Here is a 15,390-nt window from a genome sequence, read left to right as displayed (position 1 = left end):
AAAAGAGCACTTAACCCATTTTCAAAAACCAAAAATATAATACATTTACAAAAAAAATTAAATTTTCAGTTCCAGAGCAGCAGAGTTCTGTAGCAAGATTAACTGAGGCATAACAAAGCATGAAAGCTATAAATAGTTAACTTAGGCTTGCTGTTCTTCCATACTTGACAAAGACAGCAAACGTAGCATTTCTACTGGGAGATTGTTCTTCTGAACTCAATACAAATTTCTGAATTTTTGTGGATGAACAACATTAACATTTTTCAATGGCTTTTAGCTACATCAGGTAAAATCCACATACACATCTATATTCTAGTAGCAGAGAAGGGAATCATGCTGAGGAAAACATAAGCAGAATTCATTAGCAGAATCCAGATCATCTCTACTATCACCCCCAGGATTGCCTTGGCAGAAAAAAACCAAACTAAACCAAAATCCAGTAAGATTTATAAATGTGCACTACCTTTACAGAAATTAATCAGCTTGAAACAGCTCAAAACTTGCTTAATAGTAAAGTTTTCACACCAGAGACTTAAATCATCATAAATACTAACCAGTCAAAAAGAAGCTTTCATCACTTTGTCTTAGCAATATTAATTTTCCATACTAAAAACCTGATGTGTTTCTTTTTAGTATTTCCAGTTATGACCAGCTGGCTTAATCATCAATTTTCAACATTTATTTAAACATGAATACTTAACCATTTACTCATTATGGCCTCCTAAGACAAATTTTTCTTTCTAAAGTATTTCAGTTTATTAACAAATAACTTAATCTCTGAAGTATTTATGAGAAGACAATATTTTGAGACAAGCAATGTCTAGAATATATATATTATGGATTTTGTGCTGCTGCCTGTACAGATCAATTTGTCTCAAACATCACTGAAAGCAGATTTCACCTGAAGATTCACCACTGAAAGAAAAAATATGGTACTCTGTCTCCTCTGGAGTAATTAAGTCCTGAGTTTGCTCAAAATAAGAGAAAATGATGAGGGCTGAGTCCAATGACAATCCCTGAATTAAAATGTTTAATTGGAAGTCTTAATGCAGGGAGAGGCTAGAAATGCTCTTTCTCTCCTCAAGAGGAAAATAAGGAAAAAAGCAGACTTAAGCTGCAGAGGAGGAGGGGAAAAAAATCAGACACAGGTACAGTACAGTACATCAGACACAAAATCCATCATCAGAACATAGTCAGTAAAGCCATCTACTGTTTACATGGCAAAATTTGCATATCACGCTTCCCTGGAACTCCTGAGTTTTCAGTAAAGCAGGTGAGAAGTTTTAAAGAAGGCCAAGACTAGGGAATAGGCCATGAATCATTATACATGCCAAAATGTTTGCAAGAAAACGTCAGAACTTAACCTGCAGAATACAATTTATCTTCAACAGGTTAACTAAAATACGTAACTCAAAAGGCAAGCAGATGTAGATTACTTAAAATGGTTCTTACCTCATGGTTATAATCCAGTATTCCTTTTAAAATTTTTTTCAGGTTGCTTACCTATTTGACAAGAAGGAGGAAATAAAATAAATGCAGGGAATAAATTATAGAGAAATGATCAGAAAGTAGGTAATCACAGAAGAATCACACAAAAGAAGGATACAATTACATCTATTTACCTGCAGTAAATTTAGAATCACAAAAGTTATGCAAGGGGCCCTTATGATCAGACTTCCAGATGTGATCACAAATCTTTATTAATTCCCAGAACCCATTTAAATTTATGAAAAATATAACATTGTCTTGGATCTGCTTTAAATCAGATCCTACAGCACGAATGTTTTATGAGTACTTGTTTATTTTAGGATTATCTTCATATCCAGAAGTTGAAACATTCTTTTCCTCCTTTCTTCTCTCCAAGCATCCTAGTAATCTACTTTCTGCAGGGATAAACTTCTTCTTCCAAACCAAAACCAGCTACTGCTCAATATCATCCTTTATTCCCAACCTATTTAAGTCTAATTTGTTATTTTTCTCAGTAATTATTCCTTTTAGTTCTTTCATTTTTGTTCTTGTCATTCTCTGTCCCGCCTCCCCCCTCCCAGTTTTTACAAATGAATGTCTGTCTTACAGTATCTGGCAAAATTCACAATTCTCAGTGTTGACTTCACTGCTATACAAAGGTAGCTTCTGTTCCCTTGCACAGCCAATGGCACCAGTTAAGTAACTCCTGTACAGAATGTATGGCACATTTCTCTAGTACTCAATATTGCTCCCTTCCCAGCAAAAATCCATTTGCATCAAGCTTCTGGGAATGTAGAGTGTGTTTTAAATTATAAAAATGCCCATGGGTATCAAAGGTGAAATTTAGACCGAAAAAAAAGAACCTTTGCTGAAATTAACTACTACAGTTTACCAGCAATTATGGTCCAAGTATTCAAGAAAAGAATTTAGGTAATACTAGCAGCATCCTGTTTCCTGGGACAGAGGATCTGCTGAGGGAGCTGGGGTTGGTTCAGCCTGGAGAAAAGGAGGTTCAGAGGTGACCTTATCACTCTTTACAACTCCCTGAAAGGAGGTTGTAGCCAGGTGGGGGTCAGCCTCTTCTGCCAGGTGACAAGAGATGGGACAAGAGGAAATGGCTTCAAGTTGTGCCAGGAAGAGTTTAGACGGGGTATCAGGAAACATCTCTTCATCAAAAAGGGTTACCAAGCATTGTAACAGGCTACCCAGGACACGACTGAGTCACCATCCTTGTGGTGTGCAAAGAGCTGTGTAGATGTGGTGCACTGGGACATGACTTACTGGTGGACTTGGCAGTTTATGGTTGGATTCTAGGATCTTAAGGATCTTTTCCAACCTAAATGACTCTATAACTGAAGTTTAAACAGGATCTGCAAAGACTAAAACTGATAGAAATAGGATTCACAAAGTTCTCTTGCTGACCACAGTAGGCACTGCAGCAAACTGTGGAACTACAATGAAGGGAGCGCAAAACCTCTCAAGTTCCAATTGCCTTTGAAGCCCACGATAAATTTTACATTCTTGACTGCATTCCAAAAATATCCAGTTAGGAGATTCTGTCCACTGACAGAAGTTATATACCTTTCAAACAATGTGATGGTTGTTAGGAAATGTGATACTGAAATTCAGGGGCAAACTCAACACTTCAATACAGTCAACGAACAAAATGAGGTGATGAAAGTAAAATCCAAACTCAAGAAAGGAACAGGCTACACACACTGAAAGATTTTGCCAAGAAGTCCAAAGTGGTGACGATCTGATTATCTTACTCCTATTAATCCACTTCCTTTTGGATACAAGTGCCAGAAGTTGATTCCTTATTAAGATATAGGAACATTCTGATTGTCTCCATAATGACTGAATTTTAAGTCATACAATAAACAAAAATTCATTTGGACCTGAAAAGTGACAAATCAAATACCCTGACAACCTAGAAACAGAACGGAAGCGGCTACACTATAGTAAGTATATGGGAACATCCACTGTCTCTTCTGTAAGAGCAAATACGCAGCTTACGCCTTTTACACCAAAGCACATTCTTTTTCTGTACTACTACACACAACACAGCGCAGTTCTGTAAGAGCTACAACTATTTCTTAGCAGTCTGCCCAAGCGCAACCAAGACCACCACTCAAAGGCAAAGCACAATCATAACCAAAGTCTGCAACAGATTTAAGAATTTAAAGAAATTAAGAAATTTTATTTTTATGTCAAATCACCACAAAGAATACTGCACTGATTGGAACATAATTTTCAAACTTGATTAGTTAAAATCTTCCGGTTTATAATTTACCTGAGTCTGCTGCAGAAAGAGCCACAGAAACACAAGGGCCGTGTTGCAGAATTTAAGTCCAGTTTACCGGTGAGAACATTGTGAGGAACCTTGAACTTGAACATAATCCCAAAAAAATGAGAAACCAAATGGAAAGCATCCACCTGTGAAATACTTCTTTTCCCCTCTCCTTGTAAGCATTTTTGAATTAAAATCCCTTAAACACAAAGAGCCACCCTCCTCCATGTAACTTTCATAGAGCTTAGAGTTGAGATACTGGAACAAAAATTTGTTGCATTTCACAATAGATGGACCATTAAGTATTTCTAGACAAACATCTATCCATTTTCAATCTCTTTACGATCTGGCCTTTCTGTTTTACTTTCCCAATCTCATATTATGAATGACAGTATATCTGCTTTGAGCTAATGCATCCACATAGGCAACCTGAATATTCTCACTCCTTCTTTGAACACCTGAACTTCACTAATACCCACAGCAGAGTTGTGTGGGTGTTCTCTATGCTAAATTATCATTACCCCCTCAATTAACAGCCATCTTGGCTTAGTATAGCACTACAAACTAAGCACACAGTGTTTAGAATGATACTGATGCTTGTGACACAGCATTACCTTGATAACTGACTGGAATGAAAGCAGAGATGATGTGATCTGCCAACACCATATGACTTAATGGTTGCTTAGTTTCTCCCTGGTTTTTTCTTTTATTCTCACTTGTCATATGAAAACTCTAATTAATTACAATTTACTTACTGTTTCCAACCTCAGGTTTGTAAGGGCAGTCTGTCTAGATTTCTCTCTTTACAAATATAGTTGTGCAACAAAGGGAAAGGCTGATGAAGTGGACAATAGAAAATGCCCTTAAGCTTGTGATTGTTGATAAAAAGGGAGCATGGGTTATCTAACTTCTTGGTTTTTTCTCCAACATTAGGACAGTCAGTCCACAATTTTGCATTACACTTATATCACGTGTATGACTGAAACCTTTTTTGTGCTGAAGGCTCTGAATAAATTGGCTTTTCTTTTTGTATTTCAGATCTTGAATAACCTCTGGAAGTGTTGCTAGGGCACACTTTCAAGTGGTGTGTGAATTCTTAACCAATGGGCTTTGGATATCTCATTAAGGTACATTTTTACCCATTTGCAGTTAACAGGTGGGGTGGGGGGTGGGTGGCATGAGGCTGTGGGTGGGTGTGTGCATTGTTTGCATCACTCTCGCAGGCATTTGGTTTCTGATTTAAACTGCGTTTTGCAGGAGCATGTCTCATCACTGATTATAGATGGAACCTAGAAAAAGACTAGGTTATCCCTCTTCAGACGGTCTTCTACGAAAAAAAAAAAATCCCCAAAAGAATGTATACAGACACTTCCCTGAGTTAAATGACAAGGAAAGAAAAATTTAATGTAGCTCCGAAGACAGAGAGCATTCCCACATTCAACTTATACTGTTGACTTAGGAGTTAAGGTTATATCAAAAGAGAATTAAATATATAGTTGCTCATTAACTTTTTGACAGAAATGAATGTCAGCTTCCAATACACCTATAATCTCTGCTTCTCACTTGTAGAAGAAACATTCACATGACAGGTTTCCAGCCTTATCAGGTAAACACCTTCTAAAAGGCTGCTGGAAGTGCTCCCTTCTCCTCCAAAAGAAACAGAAAAATAGAAATAGAAATAGAAATAGAAATATGATACTGTACACTGAAAACTAGCTCCCATTATTCCAACAGTCATGTCAGCTTGTACTGAAAAAGAATTCAGAGCTAATGTAACCGTACCACTGTAAGGAGTCAAAATTAATTCTCAGAAATCAGATTTTTTTACTTAGATTACAGCATTAATTGGTTATTCCATTTTGCCATACTGTACCAAACACACGGCATTCAAACTGTAGTAGGTGTCAAAAGTTTAGTGGTTCCTGTTATTCAGTAATGGAACTAACAGAGCCTGCTACTATAAACATCACTAAAATTGTACTTTAAATTGATACTGTAGTCTGAATGCCGAAACAAAAAGCTCAGAAGAAAAAGTCAGAAATCAAGCTGAACAATTAATTTCCTTCCTTTCCTAAGCTTCCCACACTGAATGGAAGGGGGTGGGGGCAAAGGGTGACAATTTTATGCCATCCCTCAGATAGCCAACAGTTTATTCTGTAACTGCCAAAACTGACAATGTATGTATCAAATCAGTAACTTTTTTCTTGATTAGGGAATTTCATTCTTGCAAAATTTTGGCAATCATATTATTTTCTAACCTGTTTTTCATTTTGAATAAAGGTATTATGTTCAAGATGTCATCTTCCTCAGCCATGAAATACTAGGTTGTACACAATTTGAACTTGGACTATATATAAGTACTTATTGTACACAAGGAAAGAGTTAATGTCTTTGCTTTTTCTTTTTTGTAAACCATCATAGAATTGCAGGTAAGGCAGCAGTGAAAAGTTTTTTTGTTGCCTAAGGGAAAACACAAACTACTGTATTCACTGATGTATGCTACGACCATGAAATTTTAACCCTGAAGAAATAACACTTCTCTACTAAACACAGTAGACAAAGATCTGTGACCAGGAATGCTTGCTGAATGGTTCCTACATTGCAAGTTCCCTTTTTCTCTCCCGTGCATTGCTCAATTTCTCAAGTCTGGCAACTTGCCCTGAAACCAAGACTGTAAAACATCCCTGTGATTTTTTTTTTAAATGGTACAGCAACAGCAAAAACATTGCAGTTACCAGAAAGCAAAATGCTAAAAAAACCCCCCAAAAACCAAAACCCCAACCCCCCCCACAAACAAACAAAACCAAAAAAACAACCAAACCAAACAACCAAACAAAACCAAAACAAACAAAAAACACCAAACCAAAACAACCCCCACCCAAAACTAAACAAACAAACAAAAACCACCTCAGCCTTATGTTCTTGTTTTTCTCCATACAGGAAAACACACAATTTAAAATTAACTATCACATCACTTGTTACCTTCTCCCAGGTAAACAGTGACAGGACAAGAAGAAATGGCCTCAAGATGCGCCAGGTAAGTTTTAGATTAAATATTAGGTAAAAAATTTTCATGGAAAGCATTGTAGAGCATTTGAACAGACTGCCTAGCAAAACGGTAGAGACATCATCCAGGAAGTGTTCAAAAAAGTGCAGATATAGCACTTGGAGACATAATGGGTTGTGGTGAACACAGTGGTGGTGCTAGGTTGACGGCTAGACTTGATCTTAAAGGTCTTTCCCAACTTTAACAATTCTATGATTCTACAATTTTCTGAGTACTTCTATGAACAGTGGTTAGATGGGCTGTACAAGGCCTGCACTAACCTCTACCAGCCCTCCTAAACACCATTTCACAAAGCAAAACTTCCAACACATTACATTTTAGATTGTTTTTATGTATTTCCCCTACTAGACTGGCTCCTTTACGTGGTTCAAGATACCAAGAGCTTGTACAAGTGGTGACTGTTATCCCAGATGGCATCAGAGGCAAAGAGCAACCATGTTTAGCAACAAGAAAATAATGCAGCTCATTATCACATTTGAGATAATCCAATTATCACTTCTCATGGCACTTCTCAAAGGATGATGGGAAAGCTGTATTCTAGAGTCATGCAAGTATGATGCCCACATCTTTAATCTACTAATGAATATATTTCTAAAAGGAGGTTGTAGTCAGGTGAGGGTCAGTCTCTTCTCCCACTTAGCAAGGGACAGGACAAGAGGAAATGGCCTCAAGTTGCACATGGGGAAATTTAGATTGGATACTATGAAAAATTTCTTCACCACCAGGGCTGTCAAGCATTAGAACAGACTGCCCAGGGAAGCAATTGAGTTACTATCCCTGGAGGTGTTTAGAAGAGGTGTAGATGTGGAGCTTAGGGACATGGTTTAGTGTGGACTTGGTAGACTTAACTTGATCTTAAGTCTTTTCCAAGCTGAACAATTCCATGTACACAAATGCACAGACTGGAGTGTTCCTACAAGCCAGACTATAAATGAAAGACTGGCTGATAGACACTTGGAAAACTAGACTACTGATAATGTTTACTCACATATAAAGAACAGTTGGCAAAGTATAGGATTACTTTTCTGATTAAAAAACTTGAGTTCAAGTATCACAATTGTGGCTTTTAGTATTCTTCATGAAAAGGGACGTGGTCTATAAAAATGTATACAAAAAGCTGATTATACATATTTCTTAAACAGAACAAAAAAAGTTTAGTTCTTGTTTACATGGATACATGAAAAAGGAGATGGAATGACATCAGCAATAAACTTAAATTTGACCTGATGCTTTTCCAACCTCAGTCACATAAGCAAGTTACTAGATTACTCAGCTTTTTTTTTTTCACACCTACTAAGCTTTTACATCTGCCAAATTGGTGGGAGACATAAAAATAAAATATTTATTCCTCTAACTCCATATGACAGTTATAGAAGCTGCTGCTCCACTTTCAATCAGCTCAAATGCTATTATAACAAACAGTTCTCAACTTGTTATTCTCCACATTTAACAGCCAAGACTTCAATATTCCTTAGAAGAAAACCCAAAAAATATTTTAGAGAAAAGTAAGACCTTGTATCCAGCCATTCACTTGTAATTCCATACAATTCTTTGAGAAGTTCATTTATATTAAGTGCTTTACATGCAGCAGAAGCCAAGAGAGTTCTAAAGCTTTCTTAGGGATCGTGTTTTTTATTCACCAGTCAGTCAATATATCCTCATCAATGTACCCTCACTTTTGCTGGCAGCCCCAGTAGACAAAACACTCTAAAGCATTCCAGACTCCACACAGCTGGCCAGACAGCAGAATCCATGCTGATAGGTTTCCTGGCCAAGTCAAAACATAAACAGCAGCAGTGTACCCCATCTTTCTCTCAGGCAGCATTCTGCCTGTGTGTCCCTGCAATTCAAAGAGTGATGTAGACAAGCCAGTAAGTACTAGAGCATTTCACAGCTGTAGGCCTTCCCCAGATGCTCAGAATGGGCTTTGGTGGCTGGAAAAAAATGGTTTTACGGGAAACAAGAACTAACAGTAAAATCATAACTATTTTTTCCCCCGAATTAGTCAGGCTGAAAATGGAAATTTAGAAAAGCACATAGATCATTCTCTGAACAAACTAGTCAAAAACCACACTAGCATCTACATGTGAGACTGTGCTCTTCAGATTCTAAAGCAAGATGTTCCTCATTCATAGTTCTTGTAAATTCTATTTCCTTCAGGTTTGCAGAGAAGTACTAGAATGCCAAGCGATACAAATTACCCAGCAAATAGACTGTGGTTAAAAACCATGCTGAGTAGAAACACAGAAAAAACACTACTTCCTCCCTTAAAACTCAGTAGTTCTGCAGAGCTGACAAAGTAAAGGAAGCAACGCTTCGCCATTTTTCTTCAAAGATACTGCTTATTATGTTCTTATTTTTATGCAGCTGCTTCTCAAAAAAGCTGCTTTTTTAAAAGCTGCTGTCACACTGTGCATTAAAAAAAAAATCTCATTCAGCACTTGAAAAATGAGAGGTAATTGATGTATAACATTTACTTTAATATTTTCCTTTTAAGTCATTGAAGCCTATTTACAAATTCAAAATGTCTTTGCTAAAACTGTGCAGGACAATACAACATAAAAACAAGTAAGTGTAATTTAAATGGTCTAAAATTCAAAATGCTGTCTATAAAGCAAGATCCTAATCCAAAAATGTGCGAATATTTAGACACAATATTGTATTAAGAACTGAAATACAGATTCACAGACAAGCAAAGTAAGTCAAATACCTTCAGCCTCCAATTATCTCCTACTTCTGTTTTGATTCTGTTCAGCCAATTTTCATCAAAGTAAGCTGGATCTCTGAAAGATAAAAAGTGTATTCATTAAAAACAGGTTACAGAAATTGTGAGTACACATTAGTCATTAAAGCTCCTGTCTCAGGTTTGAGTTAATTTAAATGACTACCTCTTGTATCTGACACATTGCCTGAATATAGTAGTTCAGAATCCTGTCACTACTCACTTTTCTAAGATCTTGCACCCCATTGACAGCACAGCTTCATTGTGTGCCATGAGCAGCTTATGCTTTTGAGGAAGCTTTTTTGTATTTTGAATGCATTTTGCCAGTTCTCCCTCCATAAGTCCTATCTCTTAATTTCTCTTCTGGTGCTGCAGCAATATTTAGTTGCATTTCTTAAAAGTGTTAAGAATTATTCCTTTTGCGCATATGATGGATCCCTACCATTGTACACTGCTTACAACTATACAACTTCTAAAATAAAAGCCCGAAACCAAACAATACAAATGCTGTCTTGATACAGTGAGAATAGCTAAAGAGTATCACTGAAGTTTTTATGACTGAGAACACACTTCACTATTCCACATACCAAACACTATCAGTTTTTGCAAATCTCTTTTCATAGTAACCCTACACAAATCTTTTTGTGAACACCCTTCCTCAGAAGTTTTTCTGTCCCCTGCACTTTTGACAAGGCAATCAAGAAAAAGAACAGAGAACTCCTACTGCTTGCAGAGTATACTTCTATTTCTATGAACAACTTCTCCCTCTTCATTTTCCTCCAAGCATCTTCCACAAGCTGCTTCTTCAAGACACCTCCTGAGACTCTCCTGCTGCCAAGCTCAACTAAAAGGCTAACATTTTCTACTAAAAGGCTAACATTTTCTACTCTCAGTTCAGTCAAATTTTCCCTTTATCACACAGAATTTTGAAAATTATATAATCAGAACTAAGGAGGAGGAATGTACTACTTATAACTGGTTTTAAAGGAGTAGGCAAACATAAGGAAAGGCTCATATTTCATCTAACATATAAAGTTAATACAGTCATAGTGAAAAAAAAAAACACAAACCTTTCTGTTGTTAGCAAAAGGCTCTTAAGAATCTGTGTTACTGTTTCAGGTGAAGTACACTATTTTCTGGACTTACACTGCTGCATTTGCCACTGATTACTATTACATTTTCTGCTGTACCCTCTACACAGAAGGGTTCTGGACTGAGCTCTTTTTTCAAGGGCAAGATGCTGTGAGATCTTTCAGCAAAACTTCAAGAAAACTCTGCATATGCCTGGAGATTTAAATAACATCCATATCATATATACTGCAAACCAGCAATTACGTCAGTACTTTTATTAGAGCACAAACTTTGTAGCCACACTTTGCATCTGATGCACAGTACATGCTGTATTTCATCTTCCACAGTGTCCTCACAACGCATCAAGGTCTGCAAGCTGTACTACAGCTACAATACACAGCAATGGAGGAAGATCACAAACAGCAATGTTTCTCTATTGACACACTTCCATTGCTATTTTTACACACTTTGTTACAGACTCTGGTGAAGATTACAGCATATTTCCTTTCCTTTGACATGGCATCTGCAAACATATCTGGAAGAACAGCTTTAATTACTAGTTAAGTTGATGACTCCAAATTACTTCCATTCATAAACAGTACAGTTCTAGCAGAGATGTCAGAATCTTAAATTATGAAACAGAAAAAGCAATGTCTTATCCAAAGTATCATCTGGTTTTGAAATATATATTTTCAAAGAGCTTTCAAATGTCCTCTCTGCCACAAGAAGACAAGTAAACCTAAGAACGACATTGATTCAAGTATATATAAGATCTCTGAGATATAAAGAAAGTTCCCATTCAGCTTTCACATGAAACAAATAGCTCTCCTTGCAAAAAGCCTTACTTAAAACGTCTTCGTTTGGCTAACTTCCACTCAATTACAACAAAATCATCTCAACAGTAATAAAAAGAATGACAGCTCAAATACCATTTTAGGTGTGGTGTTCAAAAAGCACCCTGGTGACTCTCAAGAGGGTCTTCCGGGAATTGCCAACACACAAGTAAGCTTGCTTAACAGACTCACAATTACAAAGGATTTATGCAGCTGAGAGAGAATGTAGGTATGACCTGTGCTTCCCCATCAAAAAAACCCAATAGCACTTCCTTAGGGATTGTATCTTATAATTTTAAGGGTTGCACTTGGCCACGAACATTTTCAGCTGCTTCAAGACTGCAGTGCCATGAATATACCAATCCTTGACATACCATTTTCAAGGTAAAGGTTCTAAGAAGCAACACGGTTAAGTATAAACAACATCCCACAAGCAAAATTATATTTGAACTGACTGGGTAGCTAATATTGCATATCCAGTTTTCAACAATAACAGCACCAATAAGTGCATCAGCTGAGGAACAGTAACAAGATTTCAGAGTTAGGTCCAACTCACTTCACTCTGGAAGCCTTAGTTTCAGCAGAAACTAAGCAGCTTTTCTCAGCTACTACTGTAATAAATGGTACCCATGGACCAGCAACTGTCTTTCACAGTCTTGATGGAAGTCATAGGCTACCTAAACCCTTATATACATGATCAGACATGCTTACGGAAGGTCCTGGAGAAATAAATCTAAACTCAAGGTGGTAGTCTTCTTCCATAGATCCCATTTGGTTTTTTATTTGTATGTATACAAAACTCATGGAAGCATCCAAGGGCCCAGCAGCTGATAAGCACCCCACTTGAAATCAATATTATGTAACAGTAGTCAAAATAGCACCAACAACTCTTTTTAGAGAACCTTCATGCAGGTTACACAATAATTAATAGCACACTGCAAAAACACTTTGCTGGGAATACAACAAGCAGATGAGCAACAGGTTGGGTATCAACACCAATCAAATCTAGAATGATCATCCTTTCCTTAACATAAATAACCTACCATTATAATGTTCTTTCTCTTCAAAAGTTTAATTAAAGTTCATTACTAATACCAACAGCAATGCTCTCTCTATATAACAAATTACTGGAAATAAAAAACTTTTCCACAAGAACTTCTAAACATACTTTTAAAAAGGGGCTTCCAGATTGTGGGAACCCAGAGTGCAGAGAGTATTTCTCTGCCTGTTTTGAAGGGTTCTACCCCCCTGGACAACACTGGTTTTGACCTTCGTCCATGGAGAAAATTGCCTACCCTCTGGGAAGAATTAGAATCTACACTGGTGTGAACTAGGTGATAGAATACTATGTAAGATTGTCACAGGGTGAAAAATTTAGAGGTTTTGGGTTTATTAATATAGTAAGTAGATAAAAGCAAAAAACATCAAAATGGAGAATCCTTGTAGTTTCCAGGTTTCTTCCTCCTTCTTCACCTACTCCATTTTCTGCAGTATTGGCAGTATAGAATGATTGGTCACAAAATGCCGCAGTACAGGGTTACGCGGAAGGATAGTTCATTAGGCATTGGTAGAAAAGTAAAAATATTGTACGGTTTTAGTGGCCTTTAAAAAGCCTTGAGCTTTCCTGCATTTTGCCTTTTGTATTTTGCTCTGCTTCATGCTATGCTGTTGGCATGTGAATTACTGATAAGATATAATAAACAACCTGAAGACCAAGAAAATACAGAAGTCCCATTCGTCTCTGACTCCTTGCAAAGACACTAAAAAGTCTCCCCCATCAGGGGAGACACAATTAAGATGCAGCCTGCGTCACCAGATGTTGGGTCATTCACAGCCCTTGCAGCAAACAAGTCTCCCAACGCTGTATTTTTGGGAACCAGGATTCAATCGAATTCAGAGTTCTTTAACTGCCTTAGGCTATTTCATTCGGAAGCAACAGCATTTTTCTTATAGTGTTTAAAAAAGCATCACCTAAGCAAATATGAAAATGTGTGTCTGAGAATAGACCAGCTAAACTATCAGAAAATGGACTGGAGCATCATCATTGCCATGACATGGCTTGTGCATGAACTAAGTATTCTGAATTCAGTAAGTTCCTGAGCCTAGAGCCAAACTTACACAATCTCCAGCACTGGATAACTTTCAGGTTTAGAAAGGTATTTGTGTATCAGTTGATTGCTGCCTACTATCTGAGTAGTACTGCAGATAACTGGGACTGTTCTTCAGAGCACAAGATACTTATGCTTGTTGTTAATGTTCTATCACTTCATGTGATGTTTTCAGCAGTGCTCATTTATACCATCTCCATCTTATTTTGTATGCAAATTTTCCTTTATTTAAGCAATCATCTCTCCGCATCACAGATGCCAAGAGACAGAAATACTCTTCTGAAGAAAATCAACCCACAGAGCATGTAGTATAACTCATGATTATTACTCATTTTAACAGTGGTACAGTAAGCTGCTTCAAGAAACATGTTTACAAAAATTTCCCTCCCCCAGCGATATACAAAGGCATGGCTTTTGTGTTCTGCATGTGTCAAAACATACACAGCGTGTTGCAACGTATAATGTAACAAATGAATAATTAATTGAGAGGGGCACAATGCACAGATGACAAAAGAAAATACAGACCACTTCTTACACTTACCAAGGCCAGTATGACAGAGCAAGAAATAATCAAAACAAGAGGGACACCTGGTATTAAACAGTCTCCAGAGTGGGATGAAAGGCAAATTTTAAAACATAGTATAAAATGGGAAATCATGTTATTCTAGGGATATCAGTGGACAGTGAAAACATCAGTGCACAAGCTACAAAAAAAAAAAAGGATGTGATTCAGAAGCAAGCTACGGCACTTCTACCAGCAAAAGCTACACAATTTTAGGTAAACAGCCTACTCATAAACGATTTAAACATTTTCTTTTGCTTCCACTGTTTACTCCTGGAGTACAACATTCTTTAAAATACTCATCAACACTGATTGTGTACAGGCATTTTATCTTACTGTATTTCATATCAATCCTAGTCAGAGTGATCAATAACTATCACATCTGAATACAAACAATGAATCTTACAAAATAACACACAAAAGATAAGCTCAAGCATAGGCTGAATTTCTTCCTGCAAGATAATACAGTTAGCACTAGAAAATTACATTCAGTGATACTTTAACCTGAATCTTGAAGACAAAGTTTTAATGCTATAAAGAAAGAAAACGTCCTTCACAAATCTATCAACATCTGCTTTTTAACAGCTGAAACTGTAAGCAAAACGTTCATGCTTGGTTACATAGAACACATTTCTGCTATTTGCTATCACATACTACATCAATAGTGAAAAGCTTCTGAAGGTGTCAATTTCCTCTGTAACCTTTTCTTCTGACAGCTTCTTCCAGCAGTTTTGTTAAAGAAAATTCTGCTAGGTTTGTTGTGATGTCTGGCACTTACCTACAAATGGGCTACTACCCTGAGTGCAAAAAATATTGAGGATGATGTACAAAAAATTAAGAAGCATAGAAGAAACTGTTAGCCCCTTCCACTTAGCACAAGGCATAGCTGGTTTTTATCAGCTGATGAGCAAGCAATGTTCTTCCTTTTCGGTTTCCTCTTTTCTTCCTTTTTCTGACAAAAACTCCTACAGTTCTGTTTTGTGCAAATTTTCTGTATGTCTAAAACGACTAATTCCCTGAACTAGGGATCTGTCAAAAATTGTTCCTTATCTTGATCTACTATCTCACATCCTCATAAGTACCAGTGGGCTTTTCCTATGAAGGTAGATGTAAAAAAAAAAAAAAAAAAGAAAAAAAGAAAACAATTAGAAATAATAGAGTTCACTAGTAAACTTTTAAGCTTTTTGGAAGAAATGCTATCCTCACTCCCCTATGGAAATAGATCCAGATCACTGGATCACCCCAACAGCTTTAAATTTTCATCAATGGT

General features: G+C 37.0%; 1 protein-coding gene across 6 annotated transcripts in view; it reads right to left on the bottom strand.

Annotated features, from left to right (window-relative positions):
- Positions 1-15,390, bottom strand: part of HOOK3 (hook microtubule tethering protein 3) — an 86,537-nt gene that overhangs the window by 52,501 nt on the left and 18,646 nt on the right. For all 6 annotated transcript variants that reach the window (XM_032095155.1, XM_032095154.1, XM_032095150.1 and 3 more), the window contains exons 3-4: positions 9,535-9,607; positions 1,453-1,503 (exon numbers count right to left, since the gene is read on the bottom strand). In XM_032095155.1, the coding sequence (XP_031951046.1) occupies positions 1,453-1,503; positions 9,535-9,607 (124 nt within the window). The remainder of the gene's footprint in view (positions 1-1,452; positions 1,504-9,534; positions 9,608-15,390) is intronic.

The sequence above is a fragment of the Corvus moneduloides genome, chromosome Z (assembly GCF_009650955.1).
Source record: "Corvus moneduloides isolate bCorMon1 chromosome Z, bCorMon1.pri, whole genome shotgun sequence".
NCBI classification, from domain to species: domain Eukaryota; kingdom Metazoa; phylum Chordata; class Aves; order Passeriformes; family Corvidae; genus Corvus; species Corvus moneduloides.
This window is presented reverse-complemented; position numbering and strand designations above follow the sequence as displayed.